Here is a 22,941-nt window from a genome sequence, read left to right as displayed (position 1 = left end):
CAACAAACAGCAGGAAAATGCAATAAATATGTAACACAGGCTAGCGCACTTGAGTGTGTAGCCTCAACAGGTATCTTTTTCTTTTTTGAATTATTTTTTCGGAACATTCGATGTTTTAATAGTTCGATCATTAAAGGCCAACCTTTAGTGATTCGAACTATTAAACATTTGATGTTCTAATATAGACCCAACAAATTGTACACAGGGGAAAGTAAAAGAAGCTTTTACCTGAAATACCTTCTCTTGCTTACCTTGAACAAGCTTAAAGTTTTTTTAACTGTTTGTTGCATTATATAATGTGAGAGTGTTCAATCTCGCCGTTTGTTCTTACACCTGGGTTCGGAGCCGATCCTCGGCTCCGTGTCGGCCGCTTGGCAAAGCTCTGCATCGAGAAGAAGCTCGAGACCAACCTATCTCCCACAATTCCCCTCTGCCTTTACCCCAGATCTAGTTTGCCGCTGCAACGTCCGCATCATTTTTGATGAGCTCGGACCACCTGACAGCTAAGATTACTTTTATCTAACATTTTTAGATAATTTTTTCTTCTAGTTTACCTTTAAGTTTTGTGTGTGTGTGTGTAGTGAGTCGAGGGCTTTCTTCTAGTACGTATATATCTTATATATATATATATATATATATATATATATATATATATATATATAATAAGTTAGTTCCCTCGGGGCATACCCCACCCTCTAAACTTATAGGACTTATAGAACTTTTATAAGTTATAAAACTTCTACTGGATTTGACATATTACCGGATTTGACTAATTTACTGGCTTTGACTTTATTGTTGGTACTGCCTGTCCAAGTCTGTGTGCTATATAGTTTTACTGATTTTGACTTACTGTTATTATGTCTGAAAAAGCTAGGTCAGGCTTCAAACGGTGCCAATGTGGACAAAAAATGTCTGTCACAGACAACCATAGTTCCTGCGTCTACTGTCTTGGCCCTCTCCATCTGCAAGAAGACTGCTCCATTTGTCATTCTTTCAGTGGAAGGGTCATGACAGATAGGCATAGGAAACTCATGGATAGAGGCCTTTTGAAGCCTGCTTTCCAAGAGGCTTCGGATGCATCGGACCAGACATCTAAATCCTCGAAGGAATCGAAGACGTCAGAGCCCATGTCATCGGCTCCGAGCTCTTCATTTAAAGTTCGCTCACCGGTTCCACAGACCTCGGGGCCGAGTATCGAACTTTTGTCTGTTACCGAGCCTCGAGTCTTGGAACCGGTGACGGAGCTCCCACCTCCTGTGCTCTTGAGGTCGGCTCCGTCTTCGATTCCTTCGACGCATTCTTCTAGGCCCCTCTCCGACACCGATGTAGACCGCGTGGTGCAGAAATTAATGGAGAATACGGCCTTGTCCAAACTCATCTCAGTCTCTTCCCAGTTGGTGTCGAGACTCGAAGGCCTTCCCTTATCTCCATCTGTTCCTCCTCCGAGACCTATTCAGTCCTCGGAGCCGGGAGAGGCTGATCTGATGATCGTGGAGCCCTCGGTGCCGGAACCGTCTTTTTCTCAGTCGGCACCATTCACCTCAACTCCGACGGTCCTTTTACCGGAGTCTTGGAGCCGACGATCCATCCTTGGTTCGGGGACCGAGAGTCGGACCGATGTTTCGGTTCCGACTCTCCCTCTCGGTGCCTTGGCTCGGATCGACTCAGCTCCGTCCTCGGGGTCGATACCCTCGGTCCCTGTCTCGGGGATCCCTCCGCTTTCTTCGGAACCGAGGGATTCCTCGACTCGGGGCCTGGGGGCCTTTGACCTCATGAGGAAGGTGTTGTCGACTCAGACAACCACTTCTGCAGAAACAGCTTCTCCTTCCCATAAGGGTCCGTTATCCTCCTCTGCACCCACGGCTACGTCAAAGCGTCGAGCACCAGTGTCTCAGCCGCTCCCAGAGGGAGCCCCCTCTTCCTCGGACGCTTCATCGGATGTCCCCCCCCCGAGGAAGTTCCTAGGAAAAGGTTGTGTAAGAGGAGACACTTGGATTCTCCACAAGAATCCTTGACATCGGACACTGACTTAGATGAGTCAGAAGGGTCCCCGAAATCACCCTCAGAGGATGTCTGCTTTTCTGACATCCTGGAGATCCTAAAACAGAGAGGTGATTGGCAAGCCCTACCCCCTTCTGAGGATGAGTCAGTCTTGCTGAAGGCATTCGGTGCTCGCCCTTCTTCCTCCTGGGTCACTCCGCCCTTCGATGAGTTGATGGAATTGATTGCTCGAAGGGCGTGGGAGACACCTGACACAGTGGAGCCAGTCCCTAGAAAGCCTAATAAATATATTACTGCCCCTCAAGATAAGGCTTATCTCACAAAAGGAGTTCCAGTGGACGCTATGGTGGTGGCAGCGGCCACTAAAAAGGAGATGTCTGAATCTTCCTCATCTGTCCATCTGCCTAACAGAGATTCTAGGACTATGGACAGGTATGGGAAGTGCATTTTTAGTTCAGCGGCTTTTTCCATGCGATCGCTGAACTATTTGACCCATTTAACATGGTTACAGAGGGATCTAATCAAAGAGTTAGGAGATACCCTCCTGGGTACTACAGATGCTGCTGTCTCAGAGAAAGTTACAGCACAACTCAATACCCTTACTTCTATTGTGAACTCATCCATGAGGCTCATTTCATATGCAGCCGAAGGATCGAGTAGGGCTGCGGCTTCAGTGATTGCTCTTCGTAGACAATCCTGGATGCACTTATGTTCCTTTGCGGAAGCCTTCAAGTCTTCCTTTACTAACGCCCCATTTGACAGTGCCACTCTCTTTGGCCCTAATGTAAAGGAGACCCTTACCCGGTGTGAGCAAGAGGGAAAGACTCTGTTTGCTGTCGGAGTCCGTTTTCCACCCCATCCAGACCGTACCCCAAAGGGCAACGTGGTGGTAAAATGTGGTTTAGAAAACCCCAAGGCTCTTTCCCAGGCACACAGGGTGATGCCCCCTCTAGAGGCAGAGGAGGGGGCAGAGGTGGAAGACGTCGCCCTGGCGGCAGAGGGGGTCCGCAAAACCAAGGTGACAGGGATACACTCCCTGCGAAACCTTTCCAGCACTCCTGAGAGGAGGCCCGACTGTCCTGCTCTGGAGGCAGTCGGGGGTCGCTTAGCTTTATACCCTCAGGCCTGGCAAAGTATAACATCAGGCAATTGGGTAAAAAGCATTGTTACCAGAGGTTACAAAATTCCGTTCCTATTACACCCATTTCTGCAGAAAAGACTCCCAGATGTACCGCCCCATCTGCGAGACCCTGCAGCTATAGAAATTTCAAAGCTGCTAGAAAAAAGAGTCATCCAACCAGTCCCAGCAGACCAAAGAGGATTCGGAACTTACTCAAGGTTCTTTTTAGTTCCAAAAAAGACAGGGGACTGGAGGCCGATTCTGGACCTAAGCAAACTTAATACCATCGTCAAGAAAGAAAAGTTCCGGATGGTCACGCTTCAATCGATCCTTCCATTCTTACAGAAGGACGACTGGATGTGCTCAATAGATCTAAAGGACGCGTACTACCACATCAAAATGGCCAGGGCATCCAGGGATCACTTGCGCTTCCGGCTGGGAGCCAGTCACTTTCAGTTTCGAGCCCTGCCCTTTGGTCTGATCTCAGCCCCCAGGGTTTTCACCATATGTATGGCAGTGGTAGCGTCTCACTTGAGACGCCTAGGATTCCATGTGTTTCCGTATCTGGACGACTGGCTCCTTACTGCCACCACCGAGCGTCGACTGATTCAGGCCAGGGATTGCACACTAGAACTCTGTGTTCATCTCGGAATTTCCGTAAATTTCGAAAAATCTGTATTACAGCCATCACAGCATATCTCATTCATAGGAGCAGAATTGGATACGCGTTGCTTGATTCTAAGGCTTCCTCCAGAAAGAATAGCCTCTCTACAAAATCATATATCTCTTCTCCTGTTGGCAAAAAAATCCCCAGCAAAACTGGTTCTGAAAGTTTTGGGTCTCATGGCAGCTTCCCTCATTGCAATACCCTTGGGAAGGCTGCACATGAGAGTTCTTCAGTGGCTGCTATTTGCACAATGGTCATTCCAACAATTACCCCTGACACACGAAATTCACATCACAAACATCTGCAAGTCACACCTGTCTTGGTGGCTTCAGACTTGCAATCTCTCCAGCGGCCAACCATTTGTACTACCCACGCCGACAGCTACGGTGACCACGGACGCTTCCCTGATAGGGTGGGGGGGCATCTTTCAGGGACAGACAGTCCAAGGCGAATGGACCAAATTGGAGTACAATCTGCACATCAATGTTCTAGAGCTGAGGGCAGTGTTTCTAGTGTTGCAACACTTTTCTCCCCTTCTACCTCTAGGGACCATTGCAGTTCAGTCGGACAACATGTCCGTAGTCTGGTACATAAACAGACAAGGGGGAACCAAGTCTTATCAACTATGCAGAGAGGCCATGAGAATTTGGCAATGGGCAGAGTCCACGGGTCACTTTCTGATAGCAACGCATATCCCGGGGTTATCCAACGTCATAGCGGACAGGTTGAGCAGAGCCATCTTGTTACCTCACAAGTGGTCCCTCAAACGAACAATTGCAGACAAGATATTTCGCAAGTGGGGCCAGCCTTGCTGCGATCTGTTTGCGTCTCCAATGAACGCCAAATGCAGAAGCTACTTTGCCCTATTACCCCCTCCAGGGGAAGTCCCCAGGGATGCTCTGATTCACGATTGGCCCCCGGGCCTCCTGTACGCCTTCCCTCCTATTCCTCTGATTGCAAAATTTCTACAGAAAGCCAACAACCTGGAGAGGACAATAATCCTCATTGCCCCATTCTGGCCTTGTCAAATTTGGTTTCCCTTTCTTCGAGCACACCAAATTCGGGAACCCTGGATCCTGGACCCGGAGCTGGACCTACTGACCCACTCGTCAGGGGCTCCCCACCCGTCGCTTCTCTCCCTCAGACTAGCAGCTTGGCTGCTCCGCTTCCCTTCTTAGCCAGGTCTGATCTTCTTTCCCCTGCGGTTCAAAATATTCTAGTGGCTTCTCATAAGGCTTCCACTACAAAAATCTACTCTAGTAAGTGGAAGCGTTTTGTACACTGGGCAACTACACAACATTTGGATCCTGTAATAGCCCCACTGAACAGAGTCTTGGAGTTTCTATCCATACTATTTCACCAAGGAGCTTCTCCTTCCACTTTGAGAGTTCAGTTGGCTGCCATTTCAAACTTTCATGTGGGAGAAAATGGGGCGCTTATTATGGCTCATAGACTTTGTAAGGCCTTTCTAAAAGGGTCTTTCCATATCAGGCCACCAGTCAGAATTCCTACACCACCATGGAATTTGAACCTTCTATTGTCACAGCTAATGCTACCACCCTTTGAACCAGCCTCTTCCTGTTCTTTGAAGATTTTGTCATGGAAAACCCTCTTTCTGGTAGCTATCACATCAGCCAGGCGGGTATCGGAACTTCAAGCTCTTTCCGTTAAACACCCATATTTGATCTTTCACCCTGATAGGGTATCTCTTCGCACTAATCCCTCCTTTCTTCCCAAAGTTTGCTCCGTCAATAACATTAATCAGTCCATTGAGCTCCCCATATTTTTCAAGAACCAGTCCAATAAGTTGGAATATATGTTACACAAGTTGGATGTTCATAGACAACTCAGATTTTACTTGGATAGAACAAAGGATCACAGAAAAACAGATCAGCTCTTTATAGCCTTTGCGGACAGCAGAAAGGGCATGGCAGTTACGAAATGAACCCTTTCCAAATGGCTATCCGATTGTATTGTTTTTGTTTATACTGCTTCTGAGCAGAGTTTACCTATCAAGCCCAAAGGACATTCTACTAGATCAATATCTACATCCCTGGCTCATGCGGCCCGCCTACCATTAGACACTATTTGTGCGGCTGCCACTTGGTCTAAACCACATACATTCATTACTCATTACAAAGTGGATAGGGTTTCCAGGGACAGGGCAACCTTTGGTTCCACTGTGCTCAGGAACGTTCTTCCGTGAGTTCTCAGGATCACGGAGCTAGGGACGCTACCCAGGTGTAAGAACAAACGGCGAGATTGAACACTCTCACATATAGAAGTTATGTCCTTACCATAACGTTCCATGTGGAGTGTTCATCTCGCCTTTGTTCTTACATTCCCACCCTCCCACCCTCAGGAAGAACGTCCAGTTTAGGTGTCTGGTTTGGTTCTCCCGCTTCTGTTTCTCTCAATTGTTACGGCTGTTGTTCAGCTATGCTTTATCATGTGTGTTGTATGTTCACTCCCGTTGGGTTCTGGTTTGTTTGCAAACTAGATCTGAGGTAAAGGCAGAGGGGAATTGTGGGAGATAGGTTGGTCTCGAGCTTCTTCTCGATGCAGAGCTTTGCTGTTGCCGACACGGAGCCGAGGATCGGCTCCGAACCCAGGTGTAAGAACAAAGGCGAGATGAACACTCCACATGGAACGTTATGGTAAGGACATAACTTCTATTTATCTGCACTTAGAGTTTCATTTAGTCGAAAATTGGTCGAAAGTTGTTTGTTTGTTTGTTAATTTAACTGTCGAGGCTGCCCACTAAAGTGTGCTAGCCTGTGTAACTGATTTATTACTATTTCCTGCATTTCTGTGTGCTTTCTATCTCAAAAACAAAAAAAACAAAAAATATCCTTGTTTTCCCGCCTCTCCTCGACTAGTTTAGACCAGTATACAGGCTTTGCTGTATTCTGGGCTATGGTGTAGTTCCTGTGGTGTCTATTGCCTTACTTGGATAGAAAGAAGTTTCTTTGCTCACCAGTGGGAGTGGGGAGCCTTGAGCAGCCTATCTGTCCCTGAAGGAGTGACCTCAGCATAAGAGCTTGTAGTAATTGGTTGTTTTGGACCATTTCTAGCTATTTTGAAGTTCCCTGTTTAAAATCCGCCTCTGAGCGTTTTTTTCTGGCTATACTACTCAGCAACAGCTCCTCGTGGTCCTGCAGAGTGGTCCTAGCAGCAGAGAACTGAGAAAAGTGACTACTTTCCTGATTTAAGTATTTTTTGCTGTTTTTTACCTGAAATACCTTCTCTTGCTTACCTTGAACAAGCTTAAACTGTTTTTTTAACTGTTTGTTGCATTATATATTATCTGCACTTAAAGTTTCATTTAGTCGAAAATTGGTCGAAAGTTGTTTGTTTGTTAATTTAACTGTTGAGGCTGCCCACTAAAGTGTGCTAGCCTGTGTAACTGATTTATTACTGTTTCCTGCATTTATGTGTGCTTTCTATCTCAAAAACAAAAAAAACAAAAAATGTCCTTGTTTTCCCGCCTCTCCTCGACTAGTTTAGACCAGTATACAGGCTTTGCTGTATTCTGGGCTGTGGTGTAGTTCCTGTGGTGTCCATTGCCTTACTTGGATAGAAAGAAGTTTCTTTAATCACCAGTGGGAGTGGGTAGCCTTGAGCAGCCTATCTGTCCCTGAAGGAGTGACCTCAGCACAAGAGCTTGTAGTAATTGGTTGTTTTGGACCATTTTTATCTCTTTTGAAGTTCCCTGCTTAAAATCCGCCTCTGAGAATTTTTTTCTGGCTATACTACTCAGCAACAGCTCCTCGTGGTCCTGCAGAGTGGTCCTAGCAGCAGAGAACTGAGAAAAGCGACTACTTTCCTGATTTAAGTATTTTTTGCTGTTTTATTACCTGAAATACCTTCTCTTGCTTACCTTGAACAAGCTTAAATTGTTTTTTAACTGTTTGTTGCATTATATATTATCTGCACTTAAAGTTTCATTTAGTCGAAAATTGGTCGAAAGTTGTTTGTTTGTTTGTTAATTTAACTGTTGAGGCTGCCCACTAAAGTGTGCTAGCCTATGTAACTGATTTATTACTGTTTCCTGCATTTCTGTGTGCTTTCTATCTCAAAAACAAAAAAAACAAAAAATATCCTTGTTTTCCCACCTCTCCTCGACTAGTTTAGACCAGTATACAGGCTTTGCTGTATTCTGGGCTGTGGTGTAGTTCCTGTGGTGTCCATTGCCTTACTTGGATAGAAGGAAGTTTCTTTGCTCACCAGTGGGAGTGGGGAGCCTTGAGCAGCCTATCTGTCCCTGAAGGAGTGACCTCAGCACAAGAGCTTGTAGTAATTGGTTGTTTTGGACCATTTCTAGCTCTTTTGAAGTTCCCTGTTTAAAATCCGCATTTGCACGGCTTTGCGCGGTTGTGCGCATAGCACAGCGCCGGTTAAACAAAGTTAAACTTTTTCTGGCTCCGCCAAGTGTGCTCTTCAAATTTTCCCTTAAGAAAGCTCTACTCTTATAATAATCTTGTCTAATCGCTTTATTATAAGCCTAGCACTTGTTCTCAAAACCTCTCTTCTAAGTAAGCACTCGCTAACTAAAGTAAGCACTACATCCACCTACCTTCCATGTGAGTACCCACTTCCCTTAAAGGCACAGCACTCCCTTATAATATTCTAGCATGTCGAGTGGTAGATTGCTGGCATCCTGTCCGGTTCAGCTGGTTAATCTGGGAATCTTGAGACAATGCTACAATTGTCTCATGTACACAGACAACCCTCTCCTCCTCCTCCCAACAAACACAAATACATGTGAGAGATGCAACTATATAGCCAAACTGGAGGCTGAACTCTCTCAACTCAGGACTGGCAAGACCAGACATGAGGAGAAGGTAACCACACACACACCAAACCCAGTCCCACATAGACCTACCACAACTGCAAACCAAACACATAAAAACACAAAAACATACTCGGAGGCTCTAACAAAAAACTTACCAAAACAACAGAGGCTCCCAAAGCAGACACCCAAAAATCCACCATCTCAAAACATAACACATGCATCACATACTTCAATAAATCAGTGTGTCAAACAATCACAGCCCTTAAGGCCAAACACCATGCCTGATACACTAGTAATAGGTGACTCTATAGTCAGACACACTGACGTTCCGCTTACCAGGCTGAACAAGGAGAGGGTAACAGTGAGCTGCTTATCGGGAGCTAGGATCCACCACATAACACACGCAATCAGGTCACTCCAAAGCAAGTACAAATATGACTCCGTCATTGTCCATGCCGGCGTGAATGATCTGAGACGTACCTCCCTGGACTACATGAAAAGAGACATAGAGGAGCTCTCTGATTATGTAGCCCAGGCTGGTATGACCCTGACCCTGAGCAGCATCTTGCCCTCAACAAGAATGATGCCAGAATACAAAGACAAGATGACCAGCTTTAATAATTGGCTCAAATACTGGTGTCATTCTAGGGGGATCCAATGTCTGTCTGCTTGGGATGACATGCTGGACAAGCCATGCTGCTTCGCAAGGGACGGCTTGCATCTGTCACTACTGGGCTTCCGGATATTGGCTAAGGCTCTTGCCTCCCCCATAGTGCCTTTTTTAGGCAAGGCTCAAAAGACAAACCCACCTCCTTAGAAAACAAAAATGGAAAAAAATTAAGGGTAATGCTGCTCAACGCCAGAAGTCTAAATCTCAAGATGCAGGCTCTCAAAGCACTCCTCAGTATGGAGGACATCGATGTCTGTGCAGTAACTGAAACCTGGTTCAAGGCTCCTGAGAGCACCCCAGCACTACCAGGCTATACCTCGTATCATGCTTTTCAGCCCCAAAACTCGGGCCAAACCAAAAAGGGAGAGGGAGTGTCCATATTCATCAAGGACACCCACACCTCCAGGTTAGTGGCAACGCATGAAGCATCAGAGACCATCCAGGTGCAACTAATCGTAGGCAAAACTGCTATACAACTGGTAGCATGTTACAGACCACCCTCCCAATCTCAGGAACCCCACTCAGCCTTCCTGAAGACATTGGAGGATATGAATGTCTCACCAAACACCATCATATTGGGAGACTTCAACTACCCTAACATAGACTGGGTGCATTATTCTAGCCCAAACACCCTAGCCCAAAGGTTCCTGGAATTCATAAATTCAAGTGCAATGGAACAGCTAGTCACCTCTCCCACAAGTGGAGATAATATACTAGACTTGATCATCACAAACATGGGGACAAAGTGCTCCACATCAGAAGTATACCCTTCACTAGTGAGATCTGACCACAAACTAATCACCCTGGATATACATATCCCACCTCCACCCCCAGCACAAAAGACTACAGTGAAAAACTTCTCAAAAGCCGATGTTACACTTCTTAAAACTGAGATGGTATCCTTTAAGCCCACTGGGACAGTAGAAACCACATCCCACAATGCAGAATCCTTCACAAATGTTTGTACGGACATCTCCAAGAATGCATGGATCATGCAATCCCAAATAAAACCAAGACCCTCTCCACCAAGGGCAGGCGTCCTGTCTGGTGGACCCCAGCCATAAACAAATTGTATAACAAAAGAAAGAAGCTACTGCACGAGAGAGCAAAATCCCATAAAGTGAAGGCATCTCTGATCAGCACTAGTAGAAAGCTACGTTCTCTCATAAAAACATCCAAGGCCAACTTTGAGAGAAAAATCGCTATGGACACTAAAGATAACCACAAGGCCTTCTTCAGCTATGTTAGAAACCTGGGCGGAAACCCTCAGATATGTTCAGAGTTAGTTCACAATGACAAAAAATACACTGAACCCACAGATATTGCCAACATTCTGGCAGACAGGTTCAGTGCAAATTTCACCCCTCCCTCACCCCCAAAAGAAGAAATACTTATCCCAGCTGAATGTAACCTCCCTGTCATCTCAGATGTCCAGGTGAGAACCGCCCTCAGCAAAGTTAAAAACACAGCATCAATGGGACCTGACGGTATCCCGGGTTGCGTGCTACGTGAACTCCAAGAGGAGCTAAACCCGCACATAAAAATGCTATTTAACCTTAGCCTTACTACAGGATATGTACCTGAAAACTGGCGTACAGCAACAGTAGTCCCAGTCCACAAAGGAGGCCCCTCTACTGACCCTGGTAACTACCGCCCCATAATCTTAACCAGCCTGGTCTGCAAAGCTATGGAAAGAATCATTATGGAACTAATAAACAGAGACATTGGGGACTTACAGACACTCAATCCCACCCAGTTCGGCTTTGTAAAAGGCAGATCCTGCCTTTTAAACCTGGTTGACTTTTTCGAAACAGTCACTAGAGCCATTGACGAGGGCAAAGCAGTCCATACAGCCTACCTGGACTTGGCTAAAGCTTTCGACACAATACCCCACTCTGGCATCATAGACAAGCTCAACAGCTTAAATGTAAATCCATATGTCACAAGATGGGTGGCAAACTGGCTAAAGGATAGAACCCATAAAGTCAAAATCGCTGGAGCCATGTCAGACTCAAAGCCAGTAACAAGTGGTGTCCCACAGGGCTCTGTCCTGGGACCCCTCTTGTTCGGCATTTATTTCTCAGATGTGAAAGCAAACATGGGAGGGTTGTGGCTGACAAAGTTCGCAGATGACTGCAAACTAGGCGCCATAGTCGATACACCAGCTAACACACACATCCTACAGAAAGGCCTTACTGAAATGGACAACTGGTGCCGGAGCCATGGCCTTAAACTAAATGCCAAAAAATGTATAGTCATCCCCTTTGGGAAAAACAAAGTGCCCACAAATTATCACATAGGCGGTAACCCACTGAGTACAGACAAAGTAATCAGAGACCTGGGGACCCAAATCGATAGTGACCTCTCATTTGACACCCACGTTGCCAAAGTGGTTAGAAAGACTTTCTACCTTGCCCACCTTATCATGAAGGGATTCACATCCAGATCAAAGGAGGTCATTGTGCCCCTGTACTCCTCCCTTATCAGGCCCATGATTGAGTACAATGCCCCATTTGGTATGTACCTCACCCAGCACTTGCAACAGCTAGAGAGACCCCAAAAGTACCTCACCAAGAGGATCAAGGGTCACCAACATGTCATATGCTGCCAGACTAAAGAAACTCCAACTCTATTCAGTAGCATACCGCCTACTCAGAGGTGATCTGTGCCTGACGTACAAGGCCATGTCCAATCAGGAATTGATGGACATGCTCCACCTCAAAAAATCCAAATCCATCAGAACCACGAGAGCTAAAGATTTGAACCTCAGCACAAATATGAATAGGACATGCTGGAGGGACAGATTCATAACTCAGAGGCTTCCCATACTCTGGAACAGAATCCCAGTTCATGTTAGGCAGAGCCCCTCACTGACTCTCTTCAAGAGAAATCTTGACGAGTGGATGGGAGATCGTAGGTTTACCCCAGGGGTCATCTCTGTGTCACTACTAGACAGAGGCACAGTAAACTAATTCTATTATGTAAAGGGGTCTTCACTGTGTCACTACTAGACAGAGGCACAGTATTCTAAATCTATTCTGTACACTTTTGTACCATTACATGAGGTGGCGAAAGCCACATCACTATGGCTAGGCTTATAAATGCCCCAGGGCAGATAGCCTAGTATCAAACTATGAAACTATGAAACCAGGCTAAAGGAACACGGGGACATCAAAAGGGGTAGAATAGAAAACCCTGTAGGTCTTCATTTTTTAAATGTCCATGGTCGTAACTTATAAGGGTTACAAGCCACAATTTTGGAACAAATTAATTGTGATGGGGTGAATATAGATAGTATAAAAAGAAGGTTATGGAAAAAAGAATCTATTCTTATTTTAAAGTATAATACTTTATCCCCCAGTGGACTAAACAGGGAATGCAATTGGAAATGTATGCTGTGCTCAATTAATTAAATAAATTTGAATGTTTAATTAGATAATGGTTTTATGAAGCAGTGTATTTAAGAAGTGCAAGGCAGAGGGAAGGGTATACTCTGTAAAGGTGTAATAACTGAGGCGCTAGAGGTATTCATTGTTTGATGACCTTTTATTTATTTTAATAAAACTTTGTTCAAGTTTTGAATCACTGGCTGTTTTTTCTGTGGTTGCTATATAATTTATTTCTTTATTTTATTTTACATTTGTTGACCAGGATAGTCTGACTGGATATATGTCCATTTTCAGTGGAGGCCCGGGGAGAAAGGCTCCAAGATAATAATACACATTGAACATTTAGTAAATGCTAGTTTCAAGCAGATTACAGTCATAAGCAATACCAGCATTTAGCACATATAGTACTAACTTATTATAAAACACTTTACAAAACATAACATTATTTTCAAAGTTATATATATAGCATTACATTCAGGTTTAAGACACATTGAGCAGCAGTTATACAATTAACCCTTCCTGAAATGGTGTGGAAGAAAAAGGTTAGAAGCAGCTGAAGGTAAGGCACCTAAGTAATATAGAGGTCACTAGTCAGGGTTAGTGCAAGGGCATAACCAATGAGTTTTAAAGTATTTCTTGAGTTTGTTTTTGAATCGAGTTAGTGAGGGTTCTAGGGTCAAGTCAGCTGGGAGTCTTTTCCATGTTTTTCCAACAGAGTTGGCAAACAGATAGTCCCCAGCTGAGTAGTTGGATTTGTATGTTTGAACTAGGAGTCTAGTGGATGATCGCAGTGCTGGTATAGGGGCTGATAATATTTTTTAGTGCAGGTGTATTTTCTGGTTGGTAAAGGACTTTATGTACCACTATTAGCTGGTTGATTAGTTGGATTAAAAACTGTCTGTTGCATTGCAAAACTACCCAGCATGAAGAGGTCTTTAGGACAGGAGTGCCACAATTATGATCAGGAAAGGGAAAAACTTGCTAAGTACTTCCATAGCATGACATTCAATCTTAACAGTGCTTCGGGGTGCATGACAAAAGCATATTAAGCAGACCTAAGTGTTGTTAAGATTATTCTAAAGATTAGCAGGGGTAAGTGCTAGTCAACAAAGAATAACAGCAGTAGGTAAAATAACTTTTAAAAGATGTTAAAACTTCACTCTTGCCTCACTTATAAAGTGTGGCAGAATGAAGCTTCTAACAGCTTTTAAAACCATTACTTTCACTCAAGAGCTTTATATTTCTGCCAGATGTCCATACCTCTCAACTTTCCCTGATTTTGTTTCATATTTTTCTTCTAACTCTCTCAAAATGTTTTATTTGACTGTCACTGACCATAATATGAAATTCAACATACACATATCACAGACAATAAAAAAAGCTCACAAAAAACTAGAAATGCTGTACAGAAATTGGCATGTTCTAAACAAGTCTTCAAAGACCACTATAGCAAGAACCCATCTTATTTTTACACTACTATAGGCCTCACAAATTCTCACAAATATTAAGAAATGTGACCTAGCAAAACTTATTGCAAAGTTTGCTACAGAATCAAATTTCAGATCCCATCATTGTTTGGCTTTAAAACAACTACCTTGGCTTAAACTACAAAATATACTTGCTTATAATCAATTCACTGTCACCCAACGAATACTAAATCAGCCAGAAAAAACACCAGTATTTCAAAATTTACTAATACACTACTCCAATAATAGGGTATTATATTCCACTAACAAATCCTTCTGAAATATATCCAAACCTAATAATGCAGCTGGAGTTTCACTTTACTCAAACTGCATAGCCAAAACTTGGAATTCCCTGCCATTAAATATCAGAACAACTACTAACACTTCCAACTTTTACAAAGTTCTCAAATCATACCTGTCTAAATCCTGGACCTGCTCTTGCACAAACAATGCTTAGGAAATAGACGTCTTTAAGGCAGCTAAAAGTACAGCTAGTTATTTTTGTATTTGAACAGTATACCCTGCTAAGATATGTATAGTTAACTTGCTTATTTTTTTTACCTTTAATCATAATACTGCTATTCATTTTATTCCTACCTAGACTATATGATTGTATTAGTGAAATATGTATAACATGCAGTTTTCATTTTGTGCTTGTATCTAAGATTGAATCAGCATTTTGTATCTGTATATTGTATATGCATCGTACTGTTATTTATAAATGTGGAGCTTTTCTCCCCAGGCCTTTGCTGGAAAAGGATATTTTATCCAGTCATACTTTCCCGGTAAACAAATGTAAAATAAAATAATAATTGTTTTACTGAATAAATGAGGATTATAGTTAATGATGCCAGACATCAGAGTTTCATATTTCTAATTGTTCTGAAAATGCATAGTGATGCAAAACCTGTTGTTCTATTAACTTTGATTAGAGCAATATTTAAAAATTGTTTTTTACTCCCCTCCCACACACACACACTCACAATTTTTGGATCTGTCAAGAATTCTTGTGAGGTTTGATGCTGTTTGTTAGCATTAAGTGCTTTCCAAGACAGTAAAACACTTTTCTTTCTTTCTTGACCATAATCTTATATTATGTGTTCTCAACATGGATGCTTTGCTGTTAAGTTGAATTTCTTGACATCCATATCTCAAGCACATATTATGCTGGTTATGATCAAAGACCTGATCATAATCTTCTATATTATCCATCTTTTTATTTTTATGGATTGGTCAGTTTGAGGAATTTCAGAATAAAATTCTTACATTGAAAAATTCTGAAATAAGCTGTTTCAGACTGTTTGGTATAGACTGTAGTCTCTTACCAGGAAGATGTTAACCCTGTGGTGTGGTTGAGTAGCCACTGGTAATTATGCCCTGGTTGCTGGCAAAGATTTTGTAACAGGTCAAGCCGTAAGGCAAGAGAAATAGTTTTACCTATGTGTGACTGAAGTAGTTTTTTAACTCCATATTTATCAAACATAAAACACCAAAAATGGTGAATCGAAAAACTCAACACATTTTTTTTTTCGCCAGTGGCAAGCCCCCCTGAACTACCACACCACCCTAAATTATATGTAGTAACTCTAATGTTGGAGAAAAGAGAAAAACATTAAAAACACTCTGCTAGCTCACACAGTGCAACACATTTCAGTGCAGCATTTAATTTTCAGCATAAAGTCACTCGACCACCAATGCTTCAGTGGCCTGTAGGTTAGCCTGAGGATTGCGGAATGTTAGTAATGCATGGTATTTCACAAACTGAAATGTCTGAATTCCAATGATCCTGCTTAGTACCTTTTTGAAATTTAAATAGGCATCACACATATTTCTCTGTCTCTGTCTCTGTCTCTCTCTCTCTCTCTCTTTCTCTTTCTCTTTCACTACATCAGAACACTACATTTACTGCCTAACCAAATAAGTCTTCTTAAAAGCATCAAAGAGGGACTAACCTTTGTTGTTGATATCTGATCCAGTAGAAAAAGCCCTGTGGGTAACTAAGAATGGCAAACAAGTCTGGAGGAAGAGAGATGTGTGTATAGTGCCCGGTTATTTATGCATGCATGTGTTTATTTATTTTCATTTAAGATAGTTCAGATGAGCAGAAAAGCCCTTTTTCAGTGGAGTCACAGGGAGAAAAGCCCAAGCAATAAATACATATAGCCAATGTAGTAGAAAGGATGCAGAGTAATACAGTTACATAATATGGTGCATATCCACCAGTATCAGATCTTGTAGTTCAATTATAAATTGTCCCAGAACATACCAAAGACTACTGCTGGAACCATTTGGGATTATTTGGGGTTTCTTTAGATTTATGTAGTATATTAAAAATAAATACCTTATTTATCTGTTGTTTCATTTTGTTTCTCAGTATACCTGTAATACATGCAAAACAGACAAGTAAAGAAAGATGATGATGGAAAAGCTCTACTTCAAGTCTGTATGAATGATGCAGGTGAACCTAAGCAGATGATCCTCCCTTCTTCCTTTTCTACTCTTTTATAGTCTGTGCAGCTTTAACACCAATACTCTTGGTATATCACTAGGTGCATGAAGAAATGTTTCATGATGACAGCTTAAATTAACCATTGCTATTTGTCTATCATTACTACCCTCTCATCGTGCCTCAGTTTTGAATAATCAGTCTGCCCCTTGATGGTGCATTGTATCCATATCATATCTCACCTTTCATTTTTCATCTCACTGTATATCCCTTGTGCTTTGAGGAAGATTTTATCAGTCTTGCCACTCATTTCTATAACTTCTTGCTAGCTCTCACTTAAACACACACCAAACCAACTTAATGTCCCTCTCCCACCTTTAAAACTAAAAACGCTATTCCAGTTGAAGCCTTACCCATGCCCACTGCAGTAAAATCACGTTTGCATCTTAGTGTTTTCCACAAACTGGTCAGCCTTATTTTTTAGCTTTTTTATACAATTTAATGTTGTAATATAACAAATTTAACAGACCTAAATTAAGCTAAACAGTACCAGTCCAAGAACAGCCGCTGAAAAAAATGCAAATGTAAATGGATTTTCATTCAACAGATTGGACCAAATGATACCCTATGTGTTTCATTAGATAACTACTTCCTTATCTGTCTTATAAGTATAGAACTCACCACTGTAAACCTTACTTTTTCCACCACTTTCTTATAAGTAATGTCAAATGCCTTGCCAATTCTTAATACATAGTATCATGTGGGTTCCATTTGTTAGCACTCATAGTTACCAACTTATAGTACTACATTGGATAGATGTGTCTGACAAAATGACTGTTGTGTTTTTGCCTGTTACTAAAACTAACATTTATCAACTCCATCAGCCCATCATGCAGAATTCTTTCCTAAGATGGAATACAGATGAATAATTCTTATCTATATAGCCCCTTCCTCATCTCCCCATTGTGAGAGAGGAAACACTTTGCAGTTTTTTCTGGAGAGTAATGAGATTAATCCAGCACTTCCATTTTTCAGCACCCAAGAGGATAGTCCATTTGAAATGAGGTGCTTATCCCCTTGAACCTGAACTCTAAATATTAAAATTGTGCCTAATCATGTCTCCATCACTGCCCACTTCCTTATCCCACGTTTGTATACACACTGTTTTTTTTTTTTTTTTTAGTTTGTTTGTAAATACTGGGATAAGCATTGTCATACCTGTCAGTGTTATTGGCTTAGCAGATTGTGCACTTCTATTTGATGCCAGGAAAATTACAAATTTTGGGGTTCTCTCTCAATACCTTGTACTTTGGTTCATGTTTCACTACAGACACTGTAGAATATAATGAGGTGAGCGCTGTTTTTCTGAGGTGCTATCCTTCAAATAATTTATTAATGCAGTGGTATGTAGATATTAAAAGTTCATAGCACGTACCAAAAATAGTATTTTTTTAAATTAAAGTCAATTAAAACCAATAAAAATGTACTAATTCTAAGTATATGAAAATCAACATTAATTGTTTATATGTACTTTTTTTAATAATACAAAATAACCTTTAAATGTATCATTTGAAAGCCATTCTTCAATATACAATATAGCTTCTTATCTTCCCATCAGGTAAAACTAGCAAATATTAATGCCCTCTGTATCTACAGCAAACTGACTTTGCTGTAAGGGTGGAACCGTCACTACAAGCTTGATATCTTGGCTATCTAAGGGGGAACCAAGAAGAGCTTGGTGATACTTTAGCTTAATGTGGATGATTCTAAGCCACAGTGCAGTGCCTTGAGACTAAGTATAACTGCTGTAAAGGCTACAAATTATTTTTTATTAAGAATACTCACATCATCCAAGGATTTATGTATACGCCACCCAGATTTTATATACAGTGCTCACAATATAATTAAAGCTAAAAGACACACACGTGTGTATACACACACACACATATACAGTATACACTCATGCACACACATTAATAGAACAACTCTGCCTGCCTAAAAGCAACAAAGCTGCACCACAAGCATAAATCTTCTGAAAACAAAGTTTCCCCTATGAAATCTCAAACTGCAAGATACTGAGGAACCAAAATGCAAAACACAAATGTCTGTGGAGGCAAAAAGATAAAGTCTCCAACTGTACCCATTTTTAAGCTTTAATTATGATGTGAGGAGTGTAAAGAAATTTTGGGTAGCATATACATAAATCTTTGGATGATGTGCTTAGTCTTAATACAATAAGAGTATGTAGTCTTTACAGCAGACAAACCTTTTCAGTCTCAAGATGCAGCCTTGTGGCTTCATATCATCCATATTAAGTTACAGCACCACCAAGCTCTTCCTGGACTTCCCTCTGTTTTTTTTTTTTTTTATCCCACCAGTTCACCTGTCCATTATGGACCCTCCCCTCACGCACTCCTTCCACTCTGCCACCGTCATAGGAGACCCTACTACCATTCATTTTCCTCAGGTGCAGCTGGCTACACCTCTGAACATTTATATAAAAACTCCACAGTTGCACACACATGCAGAAGGGAGAAATCTCACTAAAGGAAGGAAGGAGTCACTGCTGGTGCATAATTACAAATCTCACTGTCAGTGAATTCCTCTGGAAAACAGTGAATGGCATTCTGTTCCTTGGTATCTTGCAATTTGGACATTTGACAGTGAAGGAATTTGATCATAGCCAGTTGTAGATATGCCAAAAATAAAACCAAACAAAATAAGTATACTAAAAGGCAAAATATGTAATGCATCCCTACATCAGAACTGTTAAGTTGAAAATTAACACAATATACTACTAAACCTAAAAACATTGATACATGCATACATACTACAAAACAGTGTACACACCTAAATTGCATCATATTAAAACATTCCAATATTGTAACTTAATTCTAGTTGCATACATTCCAAAAAAAGCCAGACACTGCACTTGTACAGAAGCCACCCAAAAGCAACACTGCTTATCCAGCTATAAACCCTAGAACAAAATATAACAAAATATTAAAACAAAAAAGTAAAACTTAAAAGAAGCACAATTAGGCACTTGAAAAACATAGCAATAAAGCTAACATAAAACTAATAATCTACAAGGAAAACTTTAAAGCATGTTAAACTTTAGAACCATATTATAAACCCTAACCCTAAGTATACTGTATCAAATCTCTTATGAAATTAACGAAAACATAAAAGAAAGAATAAAACTTTCCCCCATTATACTAGCAGAGAAACTCCCACAGGACAGCTACATTTCTAAAAAGCTACAGAATGTAAGTAAAACATGATTCAAAAGGTAGCTTATATGATTGCAGTGTTCCTTTGAAATAAATGGGAAAGAGCAATCCAAACTTAAAAGATAAAAACAGTGAAAAAAAGAATAATTGTGGTATGCAAGGTCTGGTATATATCATAAAGGAAGTACCTTGCACTATAGGGAGCACATTCCCTAAACCTATAATACAATATATTTAATTTACTGCATATCAGGCTCCTAAATATACACACGGGATCCTGGTGTATAATGAAGAATATATCTATAAAGACTGGTCTAACGTAATAAAAAGAATAGATGCCTTAGGCAATGGTTCTACAATGACACATGCCCCAGGGTATAGTTGGAAGATATGAGAGCTGAACTGTTTCTGCTGTCTCTGTACAGGTCTCCCAAAAACATCTTGAGTAGTTCTAGTTCACTAAGAGAGCTAGCACTACAGCTGACTCATCTTCCTCAGGTGCACAGGAGTTTAATGAATGCCTACTCTGCATCTGATCACCCACTAACGAACGGCTTAGAAAAGCAGATAGCCACCCATCATAATACAGTCAACACTTGCAGGCCTGTCAAGGCACAGTTTCTTATAGCCTAGAAAACATAAGCTAGCAGCAAATAGTCTAGTCCTCAAATGGCCATACATTGTAACTAAATAATTATCACTCCAGCCACAACCACAATCAGTAGTCATAAAGTCAGGACTTGCTCTAAGAAATCGTATTAACTGACCACATGTAGGCAGACTACAACAGTGCTGCATGGTTTTATTTTAGGCAAAGAGCTTTGCTACTGCAGACAGGGAATGGCAGCACCACATGACTTTGAGGCTGACACATGCTTGTGATAAGGCTGCCTGAACATTAGCGACAGCACAGCTGCTTATACAGCTGTTACATGCTGTACCATGCAATACTTAAACAAAAAATCAATAACAGTTAAGGATCTTAAGTCAGACTCATGTCAGTAAACAGAAACACCATTATACTACTATAAGTTTACAGTCATGGTACAAAACAGTACAAAGTTAAATACAGCACCAATAAAAACAGGAGAGATTTTTGACAGGTCTTCCAAAATTGAGATAAACTGCCTTTACAGAAAAGACAAAGCAGTAGTTTTACTAAACTTAAAATAAACTAGATACTTATACAAGGAAGAGGAGATATGTAATGTATTTAATTTAATTTTTTTTTGTTAACTGGTAACTGAATTGATCCTGATGACCTTAGCTGATCTATACCTATTAACCATAGAACAATATAATGCATTTCACATATCTGTCACAAGAATACATGCCCTAGGACTGTTTTAACTCAGCATGGAGAGTTCATCTAAAAGAGAACAAACAGATGTCTTTACAGAGAAAACAAATTGGAAGGAAACAAAAAATTAACAAGTCCCCATTTAGAAATGAAAATATCATTCAGAGTTCTGATCCAGTATTCAGCGTTTATTTTTATTCTTACTGTTTCTCCAGTTATAAAGAACCCCTTTTTATGAGTTTAGAAATATTCAGCCATTGTATTTCACTTACCATCTGAGTTTTGTTCTGGATCGAAACATTGCCCACAGCCCTTGTTATAACATAAAAGAGACATACTGCTTTCAGGAATTTTGTTCCAGAAAATTAACTGTTTCAGAGTGTAGAACTGTTTTTCCTTGGTGCTTGGGTGTCTTGCTGAGCTTAATATTGTTGTACTTTGTTTCTGGAAGATTCCTGTTCAGAAAGAATAAGATGTGGTAACACAAGAGAATAAGGTAACAAGATAAGTGTTTCCCAGCTCTGTGATACAGAAGAAAGACAGTGGTCTCTACAGGGAAACAGGATCCAGTCCAAAGAAGGGCATCGAAGCAACACAGCTGTCAGATTATATCTTGAAAGCTGACATGTTGTAAAGAGGCTGACAGCAAGCATAAAGCTGTGGAAAGTATACTCAAGGCAACAAAACCCTCTGTCAGCTCTCCTTCCAACTCCAAATGTGTGTGCACGCACGTGTGTGTGTGTGTGTGTGTGTGTGTGTGTGTGTGTGTGTGTGTGTGTGTGTGTGTGTGTGTGTGTGTGTGTGTGTGTGAGTGTGTATGTGAGTGTGTATCTAAGCAAACAGCTAGCTACTGACTGGATGCCTCTGCTTTCCTCCAGAACACTCAAATAATAAACTAGTCATTTCTATTATGTGATATTAAACACAGTAAATGGTGAACTCATCACAAGGTAAGACTCAAACATGTCTTGGATCTGTGATGCAGCAAGCCAAGTGTCAGACATACGTGGATTGTACCAAATGACTCAGCTTACTTCTTGCTCAAGCTGAAAGCACTCCCTTTAGCATTGCAACAGCTGGCATAATGCCAGCCTGTATGAGTGGCCATTCATTTGTATTCACAATTTGGGTTGTTATATGCATACCAAGCCCTCAAGTTGCATCTACTGAATTTTTTGTGAAATGCATCAACTCTGAAAACTTCTGTCACTTACATGTACTTTGCACTTTGTCTTCAGTATTATTACTGTTTATTCTGGAAGATGCTAGTGACATCTTTAGTACCATCTTTATAACCCCTTTGGATGCTATGGCTCTTCTAGATCATATCCACAAAAATCTCTGCAGAACTGCCAAAAGGAATTATATCACTCACCTTTCAGACTCCTCCCCAACTTCACCTAAAATGTTCTGAAAAGTACTGCTTTAACTTCTAATGACCCTGGGCAAATCTTTAAACAATCTACCAATCAGATCCTTCGACAATGATGCTGCAGAGGCATTCAGCAAACCACAACCACCTCAACAAGCAAGCTGCTCTTCACTTTTTCAAATTCAGCAAGTGTCCTTCTCTACAGTATAGGAACTAGTACTCAGAGTCATATTGGGTTTCAACAACAACAGAAAACCTTCCTCAAAAATGTTATAGGTGAGTATGTATATTATCCATATGTCAATCAGTTGAATCATTAATATATTAACACAAATGTCATACCAGAAATCTGGAATGGAGATGTTGATTATTCCCACTGATTCAGTGGCATTTTGGGTTATCTGCCAAGGTATCCCAGTACTGGCAAGTTTTCAAAAGCTCAGACTCCCTCCCTCTCTCTTCCTGTGACAGCTGATTGGCTG

The 22,941-nt window shown here is 41.3% G+C and overlaps 1 protein-coding gene across 1 annotated transcript in view; it reads right to left on the bottom strand.

Moving 5' to 3' along the window:
- Nucleotides 1-21,753, bottom strand: part of LOC122789417 (cysteine and histidine-rich domain-containing protein 1-like) — a 338,356-nt gene extending 316,603 nt beyond the window's left edge. The window contains exon 1 of the mRNA XM_044056856.1: nucleotides 21,360-21,753. Within this exon, the coding sequence (XP_043912791.1) occupies nucleotides 21,360-21,423 (64 nt within the window). The 5' untranslated portion in view covers nucleotides 21,424-21,753. The remainder of the gene's footprint in view (nucleotides 1-21,359) is intronic.
- Nucleotides 21,754-22,941: the final 1,188 nt, after the last annotated feature.

The sequence above is a fragment of the Protopterus annectens genome, chromosome 14.part0 (assembly GCF_019279795.1).
Source record: "Protopterus annectens isolate FY-2018-M chromosome 14.part0, PAN1.0, whole genome shotgun sequence".
NCBI lineage: Eukaryota > Metazoa > Chordata > Ceratodontiformes > Protopteridae > Protopterus > Protopterus annectens.
This window is presented reverse-complemented; position numbering and strand designations above follow the sequence as displayed.